General features: G+C 42.1%; 2 protein-coding genes across 2 annotated transcripts; both read right to left on the bottom strand.

Annotated features, from left to right (window-relative positions):
- Window positions 1–507: 507 nt before the first annotated feature.
- LOC307077855 (flavin-containing monooxygenase 5-like) lies at window positions 508–9,627 on the bottom strand (the record flags this gene model as incomplete). The annotated part of the gene is made up of 17 exons (XM_079739333.1): window positions 508–907; window positions 1,095–1,167; window positions 1,391–1,610; window positions 1,779–1,914; window positions 2,578–2,774; window positions 2,881–3,023; window positions 3,109–3,274; window positions 3,627–3,815; window positions 4,061–4,194; window positions 6,128–6,289; window positions 7,134–7,255; window positions 7,358–7,591; window positions 7,700–7,899; window positions 8,355–8,497; window positions 8,666–8,831; window positions 9,108–9,288; window positions 9,488–9,627. 17 exons carry the CDS (start codon window positions 9,625–9,627, stop codon window positions 508–510), a joined length of 3,006 nt encoding a protein of 1,001 aa, XP_079595459.1.
- Window positions 9,628–11,992: 2,365 nt separating this feature from the next.
- LOC307078254 (flavin-containing monooxygenase 5-like) lies at window positions 11,993–15,673 on the bottom strand (the record flags this gene model as incomplete). The annotated part of the gene is made up of 10 exons (XM_079739984.1): window positions 11,993–12,148; window positions 12,281–12,533; window positions 12,630–12,702; window positions 12,801–13,020; window positions 13,100–13,235; window positions 13,752–13,951; window positions 14,165–14,307; window positions 14,443–14,608; window positions 14,719–14,907; window positions 15,542–15,673. 10 exons carry the CDS (start codon window positions 15,671–15,673, stop codon window positions 11,993–11,995), a joined length of 1,668 nt encoding a protein of 555 aa, XP_079596110.1.
- Between the last annotated feature and the right edge of the window lie 3,180 nt (window positions 15,674–18,853).

Here is an 18,853-nt window from a genome sequence, read left to right as displayed (position 1 = left end):
AAACTATTTTAAACAGATCATTCAAAATTGTATCATGTCAAAATTAAACCAAAATGTGATTCTCCAAGATTGTTCAATAAAGCCAGTTTGTATTCCCCACATATATAAATGTTCTAAGGCAAGGGAAGGAAAATCATTTGCAGCCTCACTCTTCCATCAACAACTGCAAAGATTATAGTTTAACATATTGTACTGCAATAGTGCTGGTGTCCTCAAGTGGCCTTTTTTTAACGATAGACTAAATTATTTTTTTATCTTATGATACCAAGCTTTACGTTTCGTCTACATCAGACAAAGTCAACAATGACACTGCTTTTCTCAAAGACACGCTAAGATATTCATAATTAATAAGAGGCATGGGCAGGAGGTGTATCTATCCATATAGAAACGCTTGCCAGAAGTGTAACCTTAAACATCCAAAATAAATGTGATGTTCCCACGTTATTAAAACAGGCAAAAGAAAGAGAGCCAGCAAACCAACCATCCCATTCAACACCAATGAGACACTTAAAGAGCCCTCCACGAGAGGAGTGGAGGGGGCACAGAATAGAAGGAGGATTTTGTGTGGAGACAGAAGCAGAACAGGGCGATTACACCCGATAAAGCCATCATCAGCCTCATTTTGTGATCCGGACCAGGCTCGGGTACTTGTGACACTCTGGTCTTGAAAGGCTGGGCCACCCGCTCCCACTGGGTCAGGATGGTTTCACGGGCCCCGACCCATTGTCCCGGCCCGCTCAGGCGAAACTGATACGGTGTACAAGGGCCCAGGAGCACTTGTAGCCCCAAACGGACGTCCTTAAGCAGGAGCCAGAGTATATTCGGTCGGACTCCGATCTGCTCTGCTAGAGAGTCCATGTAAGGTACATAGGCAACCTGAAGGGGATTACGCTCAGAGACGGCAAAACTAGGAGAGGGAAAGGCATGGCAGAAGAAAATGATTAATAAAAAATAAAAGATTCTTCCATCCTGCAGAGCTGACAATATCCTATTTTATAAGGCCTATTTGTAAGTAGACTCAAACACACACACACACACACACACACAGACACAGACACACGCATGCACGCACGCACACACACACACACACACACCTCTGATGCATGGTGGCTGTGTCCTTCTCAATGCTTTGCAGCATTGCGTCCTGTGTTGGAAGTGCTATCAGATCTAAAGGAAAAAACAATCAAGAGTTATAGTTAGTGAACAGCTATTGTAGCATTCTTGTTTTTCTTGACGTTGCTGGATATCTATTAAGTATATCAGTATCATCAAAGATATCCTGCAAGCCATCTGATTCAGTCAGATATGGAAACATGTGTGCAAACAGTAGTAGAGTAGGCCTATGGTCTTGTTTGGGCCTGGAGCCTGAACCCGAGGAGCTCAAGTGTACCTTTAAATACACGTGTGGCCCAGCGAGCCTGCATCTCAGCCAGGGGGTTGATGGCTCCTAGAGCGTGGATGAAGCCCACCACGGCCAGCGTTGGTCGGGACATCCCAGGAGGGAATACGTGGCGGTAGAGTCGCAGCCTGTGGCCGCTCTTAGCCTGCAGGTCTCGGGGCAGGAAGGGGAAGCTGTAGTGGTAACCCGTGGCGAAGACCACCACATCCACCTTGATGAAAAGACAACATGTGCTTTAACAAGTTTGGTACGGAAAATTATACATTTTTGTTGTCGCCTTCACGGTGCAAAACAAAAAAACAAAAAAAACTGGCTACTTAAAAGAGAAATTCATTATTGCAATAGCAGAAAAATATATGATAAGATGATCAAAGCACACCTTGTCTATAATGCTTCCATCCACAAAGACCACACTGGAATCACAGAACTCCTTCACGTTTGGCCTCATCTGAACCCGACCTGAGATGATCCGACCTGGGAGCTCATCATTCACTAGCGGGATCTGCGCAAAAAACCTGCCAACAAGACGGTGGATGCTTTCATTACATAATATAATAATTAACAATTGAAAAGACACCTCCATCCATATGAATAATCGCAAGTCAAGCATTGTTTGGATTACAGTTAACAAACCACGATATCTAGTAGATCATCAACTAATGTATGCAAAGTCATCTCTGACCTTAACTCTCTCAAGAGAATTGGCCTCACAACTGAAAAGTTTAACAATTACGATCCATGATTGGGAAGGTACGAGCTGAGCTGAGAGAGGATCAAGAATTGTAGCGTTATCCCGGAGTATTGCAACACAATTCGCATTCTCCATCTCCCCCTGAGCTGTGTAAGCCAGTTAATGGTTCTCTGAGTGAGAATATTATGAACATGGCAAGAAGAACAACAACAAGAATATAGAATAAAGAGAAGAGGGAATAAATATGGAAATAACGAAATGTGATGGAAAAGATTGTCACTTTCTCGCCTTGTGCCGCTAAACCAATGGAACTGAAACGGAAATCACTCCTTCCGAAGCATGCTCAAAAGACCTGCCCTCTCTCTCTAAAAAATAAGCAACATTTTAAGTTCCAGGCATTCCATCTTGAGATCAGAATGCCTAGGAATGAATTTAGAGATGGACCTGTGGAAGCTCTTAGCGTCTAGCTCTTCTGTGCACTGGTTACCCGTGTCGAGGCTGGAGGCCATAGAGGCTGTGGTTAAACGCCCGGTTCAGCTTGGTCTCGAACGCCTTAGCGCTCCATGTAGGCAGTAAGCCCGCTAGCGCTAGGTCGAAGCGTGAAGTGCCCACCAGGTCACAAGGGAGGCCCCCTTGCGCCACACGGCCGACCAGCCACGCCCCACTTCTGGAGCTGAGATACACCTATAAAAGCGAAAAAAAAACATTCCCTCTATTCAATACTACTAGGCATTCCCCTGGTAAACTGTCACTGAACTCCTCTTTTACTGCAGATTTTTCATTTATTTACCTTTTCTGCAACTCTACTTATGTCAACTGCAATATCGCCGCCAGAATTCCCAATCCCAATCACGACCACTCTTTTCCCTTGCAGACTGTCAGCCTTGCGATATTCCCAACTGTGGAAATATTTTCCGTCAAATCTCTCAATGCCTACAAAAAACAGCAAGGAAAAGTATACATGTATATTTTTAAAAAAAAAACATGTTTGAGGGCCATTTTGTCCTTGATAGGGTACCTGGGAAGTCGTGAAGTGGTAGATGAGGCTTTGTGAAATGCCCAGAGCTGACAATCACAGCATCGAAGACATGAGTCTCCCTCTGCCCTGGTTTTTCCTCTGTTTCTATGTCCCACTGGCCTGTCACAGAAAAGTCTGGCCTCTGCCTCACACTCACCACTGTTTTCTGAAAATAAACACAATGGGACACAAAAGTAAACGCAGACACATCTGCATGAACACACATAACCACATATAGTGCAGATTTTTCATACTTACACAAAATAAAATAAACCAGCTATCAGCATGTTTCCAGTTTTTTTTATGAGAAATATTGTATAAGCATACATTGAATCTTCACACACACAAGGAAGAATAATTTGCGGATGGATCTTCAATTTTTCGTCTGTGTAACAGTTGGATGAAAACAGCAGCCATCCCTTTTGGATCCAATACTATAGTCTAAACTGACTTGCCAATTCCAGCTCAAGGCCATTCCAAAAGGACCAAACAGAGGCCTATTCGCCAGATTGCTCTACCTGGAAGTGTATATGTGGCAGCAGCTTGAAGGCCTGGGCGTATAGCCGCAGGTACAGAAGCACCTCAGAATGATGCATGTTGTTGGGGAATTCCGCAGGGCTGGGGAAGTCGCTGAATGACATCATCTCTTTGGAGCTGTTGACCACCACAGAGTGGTAGATGTTGGCTCTGCCAGGCTCTGGCTGTTCCTAGTGGAAGAACGATGAGATTGACGACACATAGGATGTATAAATGTTGGTATTATGGAAAGAATAAAGTCTGAGCAACACCTTGGAATGTGGTACCCCCTCAATCTGTCTGGGACAATTATACTATATAGAATTATTATGATTATCATAAAAATAAGTGAGGTTTGTCACTTACCCCTACTATGAGGAAAATGTTAGTCCCTAATATTAACTGTTCATCATCACTCTGCCAAATTGAATTTTACCTTAAATCTCCACAGGCCGCCGATGTCATTGCTGCTCTCAAAGCAGGTGGGATCCAGACCCTCGTCCAGACAGGCCTTAATGCTGGTCAGCCCAGAGGGACCCGCTCCAACCACAGCCACCCTCTGCACCATTTCTGCAGTAGATGTGTTGTTTTGAGGGTAAGGGATAAAATGCCAAACCTAAAGCTGATACCTTGTGTTTAACTAGAAGTCAAAGAAAAATCAAAGTCGAGTTCAAAGGTTGCTTTCAAAGCCAGAGTTGGTAAATAGATTAGTTAAAGAGTTAATATTAAGTTGACTGATTTAATTGGACACTGCAGTGTTGTAATTTCGACTCTGAACAGTGGTGGTGTTGGATATGTTAAAAAATATATAAGCATATTGATTTTGCCCAAAATCAAAATATATGCATTCGCTTTTTAATTGCTGGTGATGGCTCAAAAAGGGAATTTTTTTGGCCGGAAAATAAAGAAAATAATTGTTGCACGGCGCCCAGGCCCCTTCCCATTTTCTAAACGAACTATGTTTAAGTGACACATAAAAGCCTGTCAGGGATTTTCAGACCTGCTAGATACAAACTCTTGTATCGGCCGTGCAGGTCAATGGAGAACCACAATAGCTAACTAAAACCTAACATGTTAATTCGTTTTTCTATGATCGTCGACATAGTAATCTATGCCTTTTTATCTCTGTGAATGAAATAAGTCCCAAATTTAGAGAAAAAGTTCAAATCCTATGTTTTTGCTTGCCATTCTCCCTAAAACACAAAGGGCACCGTGTGTAGACATGGCGTCCGACAGAAAGTTGAGCTTTCAGACCCTTATAGTATAACGTTATGGTGTGTGTGCATGGTGAAGCTCCGTCTAAGCAGTGATTTGTTTCAGATCCGTGTCCGAGTGAAGGTTAGGATTCCCACTATATCGTTATATTGTATGTATATTGCATTATACTATGGTGTGGGGCTAATTTTACATACAACTTCGCTTGTTAGTTTTCATGGGTCGTAACCATGGGGATTACATGCCCCCCTCTTTCCTCAAACTCTCAACCCAAAATAAAAATGTTTTTAGCTCAGAGTTCGAATTCCATCTTAAACAGTAGAATGATTTACTCTTTAAGTTGACAAGCTAACCTTATCATTCGCTTAATTACTTTAAAAAAACAAGTTGCTTACAGTGAGTGTTCTCCACGCTGCCTGGAAGTGTGGCTCGCAGCAAACAAGATTAGCAGACAAAGGGCGAAGTCGTGACCCGCCCTACTCTGCCTCTCATTGACTGAGTAACTTGGACGAGGCATAGACAACAAGTTTGGCTCCCAAAGAAAGGAAAAATTGTCAATTTATTTTCTGAAAGTCAATGGAGAACATGAATGGGAAATAAACTTCCAGAACCAGAGCACTTAAAAAAGGGGACATTCACTGTTGCGCTCTATAAGGATCAAGTTATGTAGTAAATTTGCATAGAATCTGAAAAACCTAGCCTACCCCATGGGACACTCAAACATAACAGGGACAGGCTGTTTGAGGATATTTTTCACCCATGTTGATAATATTAAATATTAAGTGACTGCAGACAAAATACATTTGCCTAAACAGATGGACTTGAAAAATGGTTTTCCAAAAGGCCTACTTGTCTCACCCTACCCACTCACACATGATTCAATTAAAAAGGCTTCAGGTGAGTAGGCCCAGATAGCAGAAAGGCGTTAATCACATCAGGCCTAATCTATAGCACTTTGTGTTTCAGAATATTAAAGGGTAAAGAAGGTTCACAGATACTTTGTTGATAAATATATTAGTGAAATAAATCATGAAGGCTGTGATCTCTTCTCTGCTGAAATGAAGAATATATATTTGAATCATATTATTATAATTTATATATTTTGATCCTGTAAACCAAGGTCTTCATCCTGTCCCTGCATGTTTTCCTGCTTTGTGGATCACAGGGATCTGTCATGGGCTGACAATGGAAGGTATGCTGGGAGTTTATTCCAGAGTCCACCACGACACTCCACATATCAACATGGCTGCCCCAGACAGCAGCCAAAGGGAAAGGGCACCGCAGTTACTTGACTCTGGTTCCTGCACTGCTCTGGTCCTGAATGGCTGTTCTACCCGATCCCATTGAGTGAGGACAGCCTGCCGGGCTCCGTTCCAGCGCCCAGGCCCAGTGAGGCGGTACTGGTAAGGTGTGCATGGCCCTAGGAACACCTTCAACCCCAGCTTAGGGTCTGTCAGGAATAGGCGCAGAACATTTGGGCGAACACCGATCTGGGATAGGAGAGTCTTATTAACAACAGTTGTAGGTGAAGTACAGATAGCAAACACTTAATCCTGCATATGTAACTCTTCTAATGCAGCCCATTACTGCATGAAACAATATCTGAAAAAATGAATAAAATGCATCCAGTCAATCCATTCAGGAAATTTAAATCTGAAATCAATTGTTTATTCTGGTCCACTCGCTATAATTGTAGCTACAACTTCTACTCCAACCACTAGAGTGGGAAATGGGAACACACATAGTGCAGTTTTAAGACCATTTTTTAATGCTTAGATTGTATTACATTTTGGACAGTATTAAACAACAATGGATTTGTAACCAAGCATTAGACAACACACCTCTTGAGCCATGGAATCCAGGTATGGGATGTACTCCACTTGCAATGCGGCGTCTTGTGGATTACTGTGATGTGACGGATATGTTCTGCTTAGGTAACTAACAATATTTATATTGTGATAAATGACATCCTGATCTTTATGCTTGTTTTAAGTTTTCCCTGTCTCATTGTTGGACCAGTGATCATGATTCCAGTTACCTCCCCATGTATATCCTCCTCTCAGAATCAATGACACACAGCATTCTCTCTTTAGTGGCATGGTGGCATGAACCTTGTGAAAGGAAACGTGTTATTATTTGTGTGAGAATGTGTGAGTCAGTGAATGAGTGAGTGAGATAGAGGAGGAGTGTGAGAATGTGAGGGAGTGTGTGTGTGTTGCTTTAGTTTTTGTGACAGTGTGCTTGCATTTTGCCAGGGATCTAATGCAATTGTGTGTTTCCAGTTTGGTATTTACTTGTAAAAACCTTTAACGCCCACCGGACTTGCATCTCCACTATGGGCATGATCGGTCCTTTGGTCCGAAACAAACCCATGATGGCCAGTGTGGGCGGCTCCAGAGAAGGAGGGAACACCCTCCTGAAACACATATCAAAGACATGAGAAGAAACATAATTAGAAAAGGTGATATCCACTCCAGTTCTAGAGACAAAAACAATTATATCCATGATGGTTACCTACTTGTACAAGGACAACTCGCCTCCTGGCCCATCAGAAAGAGACAGGGGCAGGAACGGGAAAACAGCCCGGTATCCTGTGCAGAAGACCACGGCGTTGATGTCTTCCTCCACCGTTCCATCTTCAAACACAAGCCCGGAGGCTGTGAAGCCACACAGGTGGGTCTTCATCACCAGCCCTCCTTGTAGGATCCGGCCAGGCAGGTCATCGTTTATCAACACCCCTCCATCTAAGAACCTTTGAGAGATGAATCATAAATATGGTTGTACATGAACCCCTCCCCTCTCCAACGGAAAGAACATCCTCCACAGAAATGTTTCTCCCTAAGCACTGCATGCGTGTTACCTTTTTCTGGGCATCAGCCCATAAAGTCTGTGATCATATTTCTGGTTCAAGACTCTCTCTGACGCCCAGTTTATCAGCCTTTTGGGGAGAAGGTTCTTCAGGGTGTTGGTGAACCTGCTGATGGCTATCATGTCCAGGGGAAGACCCCCACTGGACATCCTACCCACCACCCAGGACCCCTTCCGTGTGCTAAGGAATGTCTGATGGTGTGAGGAAGAGAAGGATGGGAGTTAGGCTGCACGATTATGCCAAAATTATACGACTATTTCGAAATATATTATGATTGGGATTTTTTATCTCTCACAGATTGATTTGCTTAATATTCTGTAATGTCTATGAGTTACATACACACACAAATACAAAATATTCACTGAGTTATAAGTCGTAATTTTGTTTAATGTAACAGCCTTACAAAAACAGATTGATTATAATTGTAGCAAAATAGTACTGTATAAATGTATTGTGCAGCCCTAATATGAGTGCGCAATAGGGGAAAGATATTAAATGTACTTAAAATGTATAGTAGTTAAAACTCTATAGAACTCATAAAGAAATATTCACGCAGAATTATGAAGCAGAATTGACGCAAGTGAATAAATGTAACTATGATTACTGACAAATCAAAATGATAATAGGTAATCGATCAATGCCTGACTTTGGCTGCAGATCTGCTTATCTCCGCAGCTAAATCTCCTCCAGAGCTACCGATGCCCACCACCACCACTCTCTTCCCTCTGAAATCATCTGCGTCTTTATACTCCCAGCTGTGGAGGCATCTGCCGGTGAACTGCTCATGACCTGAAAGTGGCAGAACATGTAAGAAATGTAGAGATTTCCTCAAATAATGTAATGTTATCGTGAAAATTATTCTGCCCAATCAAAATAATTGGACAGTGTCACAGATATCGTAGACCCATCAATTTTATTTGTGATCAACTGCAAGCACATTCACTACAATTTACCGACCTGGGAATTCTCCTAGGGGTAAGATTGGCTGTGTGTAATGTCCAGAACACACCAGAACCCCATCAAAGATGTGTTTCTCCTCCAGCCCTTCCCGGTCCACTGTGATCACATCCCACTGACCAGACTGGGAGAAATCTGGCCTTGGCCTGGCATGTGTCACCTTGATCTGAAACACACACACACACACACACACACACACACACACACACACACACACACACACACACACACACACACACACACACACAGCAATTATTTATGAGCTGAAAGATCCGATTTTTGCAGGGCTGACACCAAAATAAGTTATTGTTATATTGAAACCAAACCCTATAACTGACCGCCATGCTTTTTCTTATTACACTGTTCATCTATTCAATTATACTATTCATCCAGAATATTATATCTAACCACAGACAACCAGACACACAGAATTCCAACTTACTCGGAAACGAATGTGTCTGCGCAGACCGAAGTGGTCTGCATAAAGCCGATAGTATTGCAGAAGCTGGGCATTGTGCAGATAGTTTGGGTAATCAGCAGGCATGGGGAAGTCACTGAAACACATCATCTCCTTGCTGGTGTTGGTTACCAGTGAGCGATAGATACTAGTGCGCTCTGACTCACTCTGTGATTCCTGTTTGAGTAAAAGCAAGGTTAGGACTTCGGACATGACTACCATTATGACTATGCTAGTAATAATATTAACATCAGAATATGAGACTAGATCAACTTCTATTTTTGGTGCAGGCATACAGTGACTTGTTTTTTTACGGGAGGTAATTGTATGGCATTTACAACATTAATACAAGACAAGACCCGTACAAACTCGCCTCAAACCTCCACAGTCCGCCAATGTCATCACTGCTCTCAAAGCACACAGGCTCCAGACCCTCGTCCAGACAGGTCTTGATGCAGACTAGACCCGAAGCGCCAGCTCCAATAACTAGCACCCGCCGGACCATTGTTGTACACTTGACTGGGAAGAAAGAGACGATTGAGCAGCCCATTTATAAGTTGTTCGTGCAACGAACTTTTTTCAACATACAACTGAGATGTAATTGGCACAATAGGGCAGGCCTACATCCCCCTTACTAATGTGTTTATTAACTCCGGTTCAGATCAGATATTCCCGACGAAACTGAATGTTGTGATCCTGAAGATCTATGGCTCTTCCAGGGGAAGAGGCGGCTGGGTGGCTGCTTGCGCCTACGTAATTCCAGGAGTTTCAGAAGCTCACCCAAAGAAAAAAACAAAACACAAAAAGACTATATTTCACCCGTTTAGAGACTTTATGAATGATAACACTGCTTTTCTGTGCAGTAGGTTTCCAGCCACCATGTAGCCTACCCCACGGTGGAAGTCTCCCTTTGTTCTGAGCTCCTTTATATGAATATTAGATGAATATTATATGAAGGTTTGTCTGTAGGCCTACTTTGACAGATTTAGGTGGATGTGTATGGGGTATGTATGCATGTATGAATGTGTGGTTTTTCTTCATTTACGCACACTCTTGGACAACTGAAACAGAAACTCTACCAAAATCTAGTTGCAGGAATTACACTCAACAAATCAGATATGGCTGAGTTGACGCGGCATTACAATTATCCTCACTGGATATCGCTAGGGGCTTTTTAACAGTAAGGTCGAGAATCTAGACCTGCCAATCGAGATCAAGAATCTAGATCTAACGTTTTGTGGCGTTCTTTTTTATTGTTTCCCTTTTCTTACAAGACTGTAGTAAGCTTACACGAGTCTAGAAGTTATATTGTACAGCTGAGGAAAAATCACCATTTATCATTGGCGAATCATAGTTTTTCTAATGGAAACAAATTGTCGGCCTATCTTGAACACATAGGTTTGAAACCCATTTTAAATTAAACAATAAGCCACCTACTTCAGTCTGTGCAGTTAGGGCTGATCTTCCTGAAGTCAAAACCCAGAAGAACTGGTTGGAACGCAATTGAACTCAAAGGTCAGAAAAACAGGCGAGCCGATTGAACCTTTGCCTGACCTGTAAAGACTGTGTTGAATAAAAATAGATCTTGAACAAATTGTGCTAAATGCTTCTCATATTTTTATATAGATGAAAGAGAGCTTTGCTATATTTTTGTATTTTTACTAATTTCCATCTTTAGAAACATAGAAATATTCCCTTCTTCAGCAGAGGTCTCTTTGTTGGAGAACACTTTCACAACTAGGTAGACTTGGCTGCATTGTTTCATTTGGTCAGATCGGTGTTGGTCTATTAGTTAGAAATGTCAAGGGGGGAAGTTGTCCAGACATCTTAAAAGTGTTTGAATGTGGTTCATGTGAACTACAGGTTTACCTGGTGACAGGTCATAGGTCACATTCATGAATGCAACGAAATGTATTTGTTTGGTCTCACCTGCCCTCAGGCAACAATAGCTGGGCTGTGACATGCATCAATTATATAGCACAGTTACGCAGATGGTTTGCCCGAGAAGACTAGTCTCATGTATTTGTATTTTGCCATGACTCTGACAACCCGGTTTGGATGAAGGCACATCGCATTCTGCACAACTTATCATAGACAAAGTTGTCATCCAATTAAATACAAAAAAGTATGCATGACCATGCAATACAACAGCTCAATTATTTGACATCCATGAGGTTCAAATTCCCAGTAATGATTATGTTCTACCAGCAGTGGAGTGACAGTGACATAAATCTGCTAGTCGTCCAACTGAATGGATGATTATCAAGATCAAAAGAATGGGCAAACTTTTGTTTCATTTTTCTATGGAGCATTTTTTGTTTGTCCCATCACGGAGTGCCCTTACGCACTCAACGCCGTTTCCACCTTTTGTTCAACCAGATTTAAAACACCTTGAGACGGAAGAAGGGGGATTTCACATGGACATGAGTTCTAAAGGAGTCAGGCAGCTTCTTGGGGAGCTTGCACTATCAGAAAAGGTGTACTCTAACCCTAACCAGCAATTTACATTACTTATGTACTGGAGATTAAAACAAAACTTAAATACAATCGACTGAATCAAATTCTGAATTTATTGCTTAACTACAACTATTGCTTTCAACTTGTTTAAAATGTATTAAAGATTGAAGTACATGCCAATGCAATCTGCATTAGTAGTTAACAATTAAGACATCATGATTAACAATCAGAAATTAATAAAAGTACTAATGTCTATCTATTACAGACATAGTTACCAAAGACAGACATATCGAAATGGTGCTGTTAAGTGTTATCACAGCCTACAAGATCAACTCATAGATTAGAGACCTCTGGCAAAGAGACCTAGTCTTGTTACTACAATGCTGAACTTATAATGGGAGCACAGCCCCCGTTCAGGCCAACTGTGGGCGCAGCCTGGCGATGAGGTTTGGGATGGTGTTGGGGTTGTGGGCATGGACGTAGTACGCCGCAGCTCCTCCGACCACAGCGGGCAGGCTCAACTTGAACAGCAGACCTGCAAGAGAAGTTCCCTGGTCCTGCTCGTCCACCTGACGAGAGATGTAAAAAGAACAAGAAACGAATTTGAATAAATCACAGGACCTGCCTGGCCACATTTTTAACAGGAAATTTTTTCTCTAAACCATTGAATCATAAAGGGGTGGCAGGGCAGGCTTACGGACCTTGCGGGTCTTCAGTGGTTCATACATGCGTTCAAATTGAGTGAAGATGGCTTTGCGGGCCCCATCCCACTTCCCTTTTCCCGTCACACGGTACTGGTATGCCGTTATAGGGCCCCACAGCAGCCTCTTGAACAGAGCATAGTCTGTAAAGAAGAGCCAGAGAAGGCTGGGGCGTATTCCAATTTCCCCCGCAAGGTCATCCATGTAGTCGACAAAGTCAACCTGCAAGGGTGTTCGCTTGGACACGATGAAGCTGCAGAGGACATAACATTGGCAGTCAGCATTATGTAAGTATTAGTTCATTAGGAAACATATATAATATAGAAAATATATAAAACTTGATTCTTACTTTTTTTGTATAACTTTGGTGTCCTTCTCGACAGACTTTATCATGGTCTGCGTAGGAGGAAGCTTCTTTGTGCCTTGGAGACAATGGATAGAATATCTTGAGGTTGAAAACAGTCTAATTTAGTTTAGTGCAGGTGGTGACAACTTAGATGGAAAAAAAACTAAAACTCACCTTTGAAGACACTAGCTACCCAGCGCGCTTGCATCTCAGCCTGGGGCATAATGGCTCCCAGGGCGTGGATGAAACCCACCACAGCCAGTGTGGAGTGCTCCAGGGTGGGTGGGAAAACGTGCTTGTAAAGGCCTACACGGTGCCCAGTCTTGTACATCGCATTTTGGGGGAGGAAGGGGAAATCATAGTTGTACCCCGTGGCGAACACGATAACATCCACCTGTGAACAGATGCAGAGATCAGGGCCGAAACTGATGTTGACCTATAGTTGAAAAACATTCAATGTATCTCCGTCCAACCTTCTCCAGCACGCTGTCATCCTCAAACACCACCGTAGAGCCACGAATCTCCTTGATGTTTGACTTAATGACCACAGATCCAGACAGAATCTTGAGGGGAAGTTCATCATTGAAGACTGGGATCTGACTAAACAGTCTATTGGACAGGGGGGTACAGAGGGTGACACGGATAAAGGTTGGTGGGATATTAGAGAACAGATGACCATATTTCAGGATGAATAAAATGTGGATGATCGATAGGTAAATTCATGAAATATGTGACTGCCTTGTTATTCTCTTAAGACTCTTCGCTACTGTGTAGCCCTGTTGGAAGCCTTATAATGTTACATAACTCCTAGAACTTCTATCGTCATCTCTCAGTACTTTAGTACTTTATTTCTATCTGTATTTGGTTCAGATATAATGCTATGTTCCTTCTCCTCAACTATACTGTCCTTGTCCATCCCTGGGTCTCCTCATTCTTCCTATATGAGTGTACTGTGCTAAATCAAACCACAAAACTGTGAGGAGCTATTCTGCATGTAATTATCTATGGCTGAAATGTTGGGCCAATATTAACGGTGTGGACTAAACAAAAATGTAAAAAATAAATGTAATTATAATTATGAGAAATGTACCAACTAATGCTATAATGTGAACTGAAAAACGGTACCTGTGTTTGGGCTTGATGGCGTACATTGTATGGTCGTACATAGCATTCACTTTCCCCTCACCAAACCAGTTTAGGAAGGAGACAGGCATCAGCTGGAACAGGATGTGGACAAAGCGTGTGTTGTACTTCATGTCCAAAGGCAGGCCATTGTCAGAGACCTGGCGGACGATCCAGGCCCCGCGGCGAGTACTTAGATAAACCTGCAAACCCCAAATGATACCAAGATGAACACACAGTGAGACACCTGTCAGATAAAGTCAAAGTCAAAGTCATAGAGAGGGGAAAGCCAAGCCCGTAGATGACCTGTGGATTCAAGCTTCAATATCATGTTGTAGATGTGTGCCTGCAAAGGTATTTGTATATATTATACAATAGACATCTCAAGGCAAAAGTGGGGTTATATTTTTTCCAACCTGCTCTGCAACTCTGCTCCCCTCCACAGCAATGTCCCCTCCAGAATTTCCAATGCCAACCACAACCACTCTCTTCCCATGCATGTCTTCAGGTCCCTTGTAGTCCCAGCTGTGGAAGTACTTCCCTTCAAATGTATCAATTCCTAAAAACACGCAAACATGTGCACACACACACAACATGGTAGAAAGAGAGAGAAACAAGAAAGTAGTCATTAATTTTCAATCCACAGAGTGAGTGATTGAAAAAATGTTTGTTATATTGGCTGATGTTGGGTTACCTGGGAATTCCTTGAGAGGCAGGTGGGGGTAGGTGTAGTGGCCAGAACAGCAGATGACCGCATCAAATACATGTCTTTCCTCCTGTCCATCCTTGCTTTGGGTCAAGACCTCCCATTGTCCACTACGGGAGTAGTCTGGTCTCTGTTTGACACTCTTTACTAGGGTCTAAGAATTACAACATAAATCATTATGTTATAGATTTAAGGCAAATATGACCAATCAATAAAAGCTAATATTACTCTCTGATTTCCTTGTGTAAGTTTCCGATGTTATACCTGATAGCGGATGTACTCCAGCAGTTTGAAATGCTGAGCATACATGCGGAAGTACTTGAGGATCTTGGAATGGTGCATGTAGTTTGGGTAATCGGCAGGGATTGGGAAGTCGCTGTAGCACATCATTTCCTTGGAGATGTTGATGGTGAGTGAGCGATAGATGCTGGCCCTGTTTGGCTCAGAAACTTCCTGGAGGAGGAGAGGGGTTTTTAGGAGAGGCTTTACTTTCATGGCTGGACTTGTTGTTATAACTCTCAGAATGAAGTCAAGACTTGTGTCATATACTATGGAAACCAAGGAAGACTGTCTTCCTGCCTGGAAGGTAACACCTTAATGCTTTTATTTCTAATGTTATACTACAAAGCTAGCTCCAAGACTTCACACAGTTTGTAGGGGGCGGCCAAAGTGGGCCATAATAAAAAGATTTATAGCTAACAATTGACTGGTGGATGCATGCTATTTGGTGTTTTAGAAACCTTCTAGTTCAGATATGTTGTTATTGGAGTAAATATCCCTAGTAGAAAAGTTGCTTAGTGAAGGTAAGGCAATATTAAAAAAAAGAATCTCATTCAGGCCACTGACCATACTAATAATTATTTGGCTTCGCATTTTAAGCTCTTCAAAATAATTCACTCAAAATGTTCCAGTATTTCTTTTCATATAACTGCGTTTTCTCCTGAAATTATAAGTTATATGGGACAGTAATAAGGGGGGGGGGGGGGGGGGGGGGGGGGGGGGGGGGGGGGGGGGGGGGGGGGGGGGGTGGGGGGGGGGGGGGGGGGGGGGGGGGGGGGGGGAGTGCAAGGACATCTAACAGTCTTGCCTTGAACTTCCACAGGCCCCCCATGTCGTCGCTGCTCTCAAAGCAGGTCGGGACCATTCCCTCTTCTAGACAGGCTTTCATGCTGGTCAGACCAGAGGGCCCTGCCCCGATTATTGCCACCCTTTTCACCATGTTGGGACCTAAAAAGGGACAAATTAAAATTATTGTAAAAAAAATAGAAAATAAAAATTATAAATGACATACAGAAATGTTTGTTAATTTGTATAAACAGTGTTTATTTTTTGATATCAATCAATTTACTTAACCTCATGTTCTTGCATATGTTTACTAGCCTAGAAGAATAAGTGAGGTCATGTTTTATTTGCGCTGGCAGATGGTCTGGCCCAATCTGGTCCAGGTCAGGCCATCACAACCTACACAATCTACCTAATATGGGGTGGCTTGTGTGTGACGGAGAAGTACCCCATCACCAATTGTATTGCTCTGATTGGTTTTAGAGCCATCTAATTCCAGAGGCATTTTGGTCTGCTCCAGTTGACAAAGAAACTTTGAAAGTTAAAATGAACGAATTGGTCTTGTAATGTCTATAATGGCTATATGTTAACCGCAGTTGGCCTAAAAATGGCGCCTCAAAGATTGTGTTATGAGCCAAATAATACTTTGAAACTGTGGCAAATGGAGGGTCTTTGGAATTTGATCCCCAAAATAATTCTCTATTGGGTTGAGAACACAATCACTTTAGTTCATTTTGTACCTGGTAAAACATTGCTTTCTTTTCAAACATTCATTTTAAACATTTATTTCTGCGACCTTGGAACTCTTTATTATATTTACACTGCCTAGAGCGGCTTTGAAACGAGCACGAAAACATTGTCCAATACCCAAAATGCAATTAGTTTTTTTAAAAACATAAATATATATCACAGGTACCCCAACTGCAACAACCTCAACTGTTGCATTATCATTATGGTCATTGATAAATATTGCGGAAGAATACTGAATAGAATACTACTTCATTTTATGAGATAATTTATTTTGGAATGCACCTACTGAAATCAGTGATCACAACTAATCCTTAACCACCTGGGTCGTTTCAGTTGAATTGGGTAAATTTCCTACCATGCCATGTTCTCCGCGGCCCTCTAGTGGTCGTAAAGGAAAATTGCGATTGTGTGGCTTGGTATCGTTCAATTATATTCACCTTTCAATAGAGGGGTCAAGTGTCAAAACCTGTTCATGCTTCATCAAGTTCATACTATATCCTTAAAAACCTTTCTATATTTTCTCTATTTATCTTTATTGGCATTAAGTATTGACCCCGGTTCTCATTGGATCTCATCTCCCACACACCTCAGCACCGCTGCTGGTAAAATTGTTAATAGTCGATGTTGGAATGAAACTGAGGTCAAAAGGAAAAGGTGTTGCACAATTTGGATTTTTAGAACAATATCAGTCAGTCTGCATTTTAATATTTATAGTCTACCAATTTAAGTATAAACGGTCCCGACTGTTTATACTGTTCTGCTGGAAATGGAACATCATCTCTCCGACAACTATCATGTAGGCCATCTGTAAAAGCTGTGTTTCTGGTTTTGTAAATCAGGCTTTCAATTTGGCTGCTCTCGGAACGCCCTTCAAGGGGTGCCAAGGCAGTCTTTTACCAGCAGCTTGATACAGTGTGGTTGTGTTCAAACCTAAACAATATCAATAGTAGGCTATGATACACTTAAATCATTGACTTTTAGATAAGGCAATGGGTGCTATGATGCTCACCAAGCAAAACACTTTAACCTCAACATATATAGACCCAGTATCTAAAGTAGATAAAAATGAAATAGTAATTTGAGTAGATTAAGTGGTGCAGGAAATATTCAATTATAAAAGACAACATCAACTATGTGCATTAGGCCTACACTATATAGTAAAAAATATCAGGCCACATAAAGAGCTGTGGCGTTTTTCCTACCTTGCGGGTTGATCCGTTATCAAGCCAAATGGGAAAAGGGCAGATAGGTGCAACATTTTATACTGAGAGTGTAGACCCCCCCCCCCCCCCCCCCCCCCCCCCCCCCCCCCCCCCCCCCCCATCCTATCATGACCTTATAAGGGCAAGCACGATGTTATATTTACTTTGGCCAAATAACTTCACTTTGACCAAAGTGCAGTATATTTCCCAATTGACCAGTTTGGTGGTTTGGCAATAAATGTGAACTTTATTCTCTCCCCTCAAGTAGCCCGATGAAAAAGTATTGTGCACCTTTCATGTTTCCCGTCGATCGATGCATGTTCCATTGGTTACTTCTGATCTACTATGTTACTTCTTCTAATCTGTCAAAGCTCTGAATAGATCTCGGAATACCTCGGCATAGGCCTACACCGCAAACCATTCATGATAAAACATATTTGATATTTTATTTAAACAATCACATCAGCGTAAACTTCCAAAAGTTATCATTTGTAACAATGGCGCCTTTCCCACATAGCTCATTTGACTTCAACTGACATATATAAATCAGACAATTATACCAGCATTCTGTTATATGCCAGACTAGACAATACAGAACAATACAATTCATTGTAGCCTATATTTGTAAGCTGATGAAAATGAGGGAAGTGAAATCGAATGCATTGGTACATCAGGTCCAGCTTTGAATTAAAGTAGCCTAATGTCTAGCCATGCTAACGCCAGACCTCATCTCAATCTACATTAAGAAGAGGTCTGGGAACGACACATTAATTTTCTCGTATTTGAGGCGTGGTTTACGATTGCCCGGAGCCGTTTATTGGGCGCTACAAATGTCTATCATATGAGTCGGTACGTAGCTCATAGCCTTCGATGAGGAAGAAAGAAGACGATGGGTGTGTCGCATAGACGTCGTCATCCTCTTGCCGTCCCTCCCTGTTCTGCGATTGGTTCCCTATCTCAGGCGAAAATCGGATCCATGGAATCCAGGCTGCTTAGCAGCACGAAATTAAATTGCACGCAAGGGTATGGGTATGGGTATACCCAGGCTACCTAATGTCATGTCCATGAGGAACACGCCCTTTCAGAATGTTCGCGGGTATTATGGGTGGGGCAAGGAAGTTGCATTCAATTAAAATACGCACTCAGCAAGCAACGGAGGTGTCTATATGTGGTCCATATTATTTAGATTCAATTCTGCAATCTTTAATTCAGAAGTAAAGTAGAGATATAACACCTAATATTATCTAAAGGGCACAAAGTCAAACTCAGTATGATACAATTAAATTAGAAGAAAAAATAAGAGCCCTCGTTACTAGTTCCAGTTCTAGTCTTGAATCCTTAATTATATTCTGGGTCTTAAAGAGAATAAAATATGTTGTCTATGA

This window comes from Pollachius pollachius (assembly GCF_949987615.1).
Source record: "Pollachius pollachius genome assembly, chromosome: 7".
Classification (NCBI taxonomy): Eukaryota; Metazoa; Chordata; class Actinopteri; order Gadiformes; family Gadidae; genus Pollachius; species Pollachius pollachius.
Note: the sequence above shows the minus strand (reverse complement) of the source record. Positions and strands in the feature narration are given on the sequence as shown.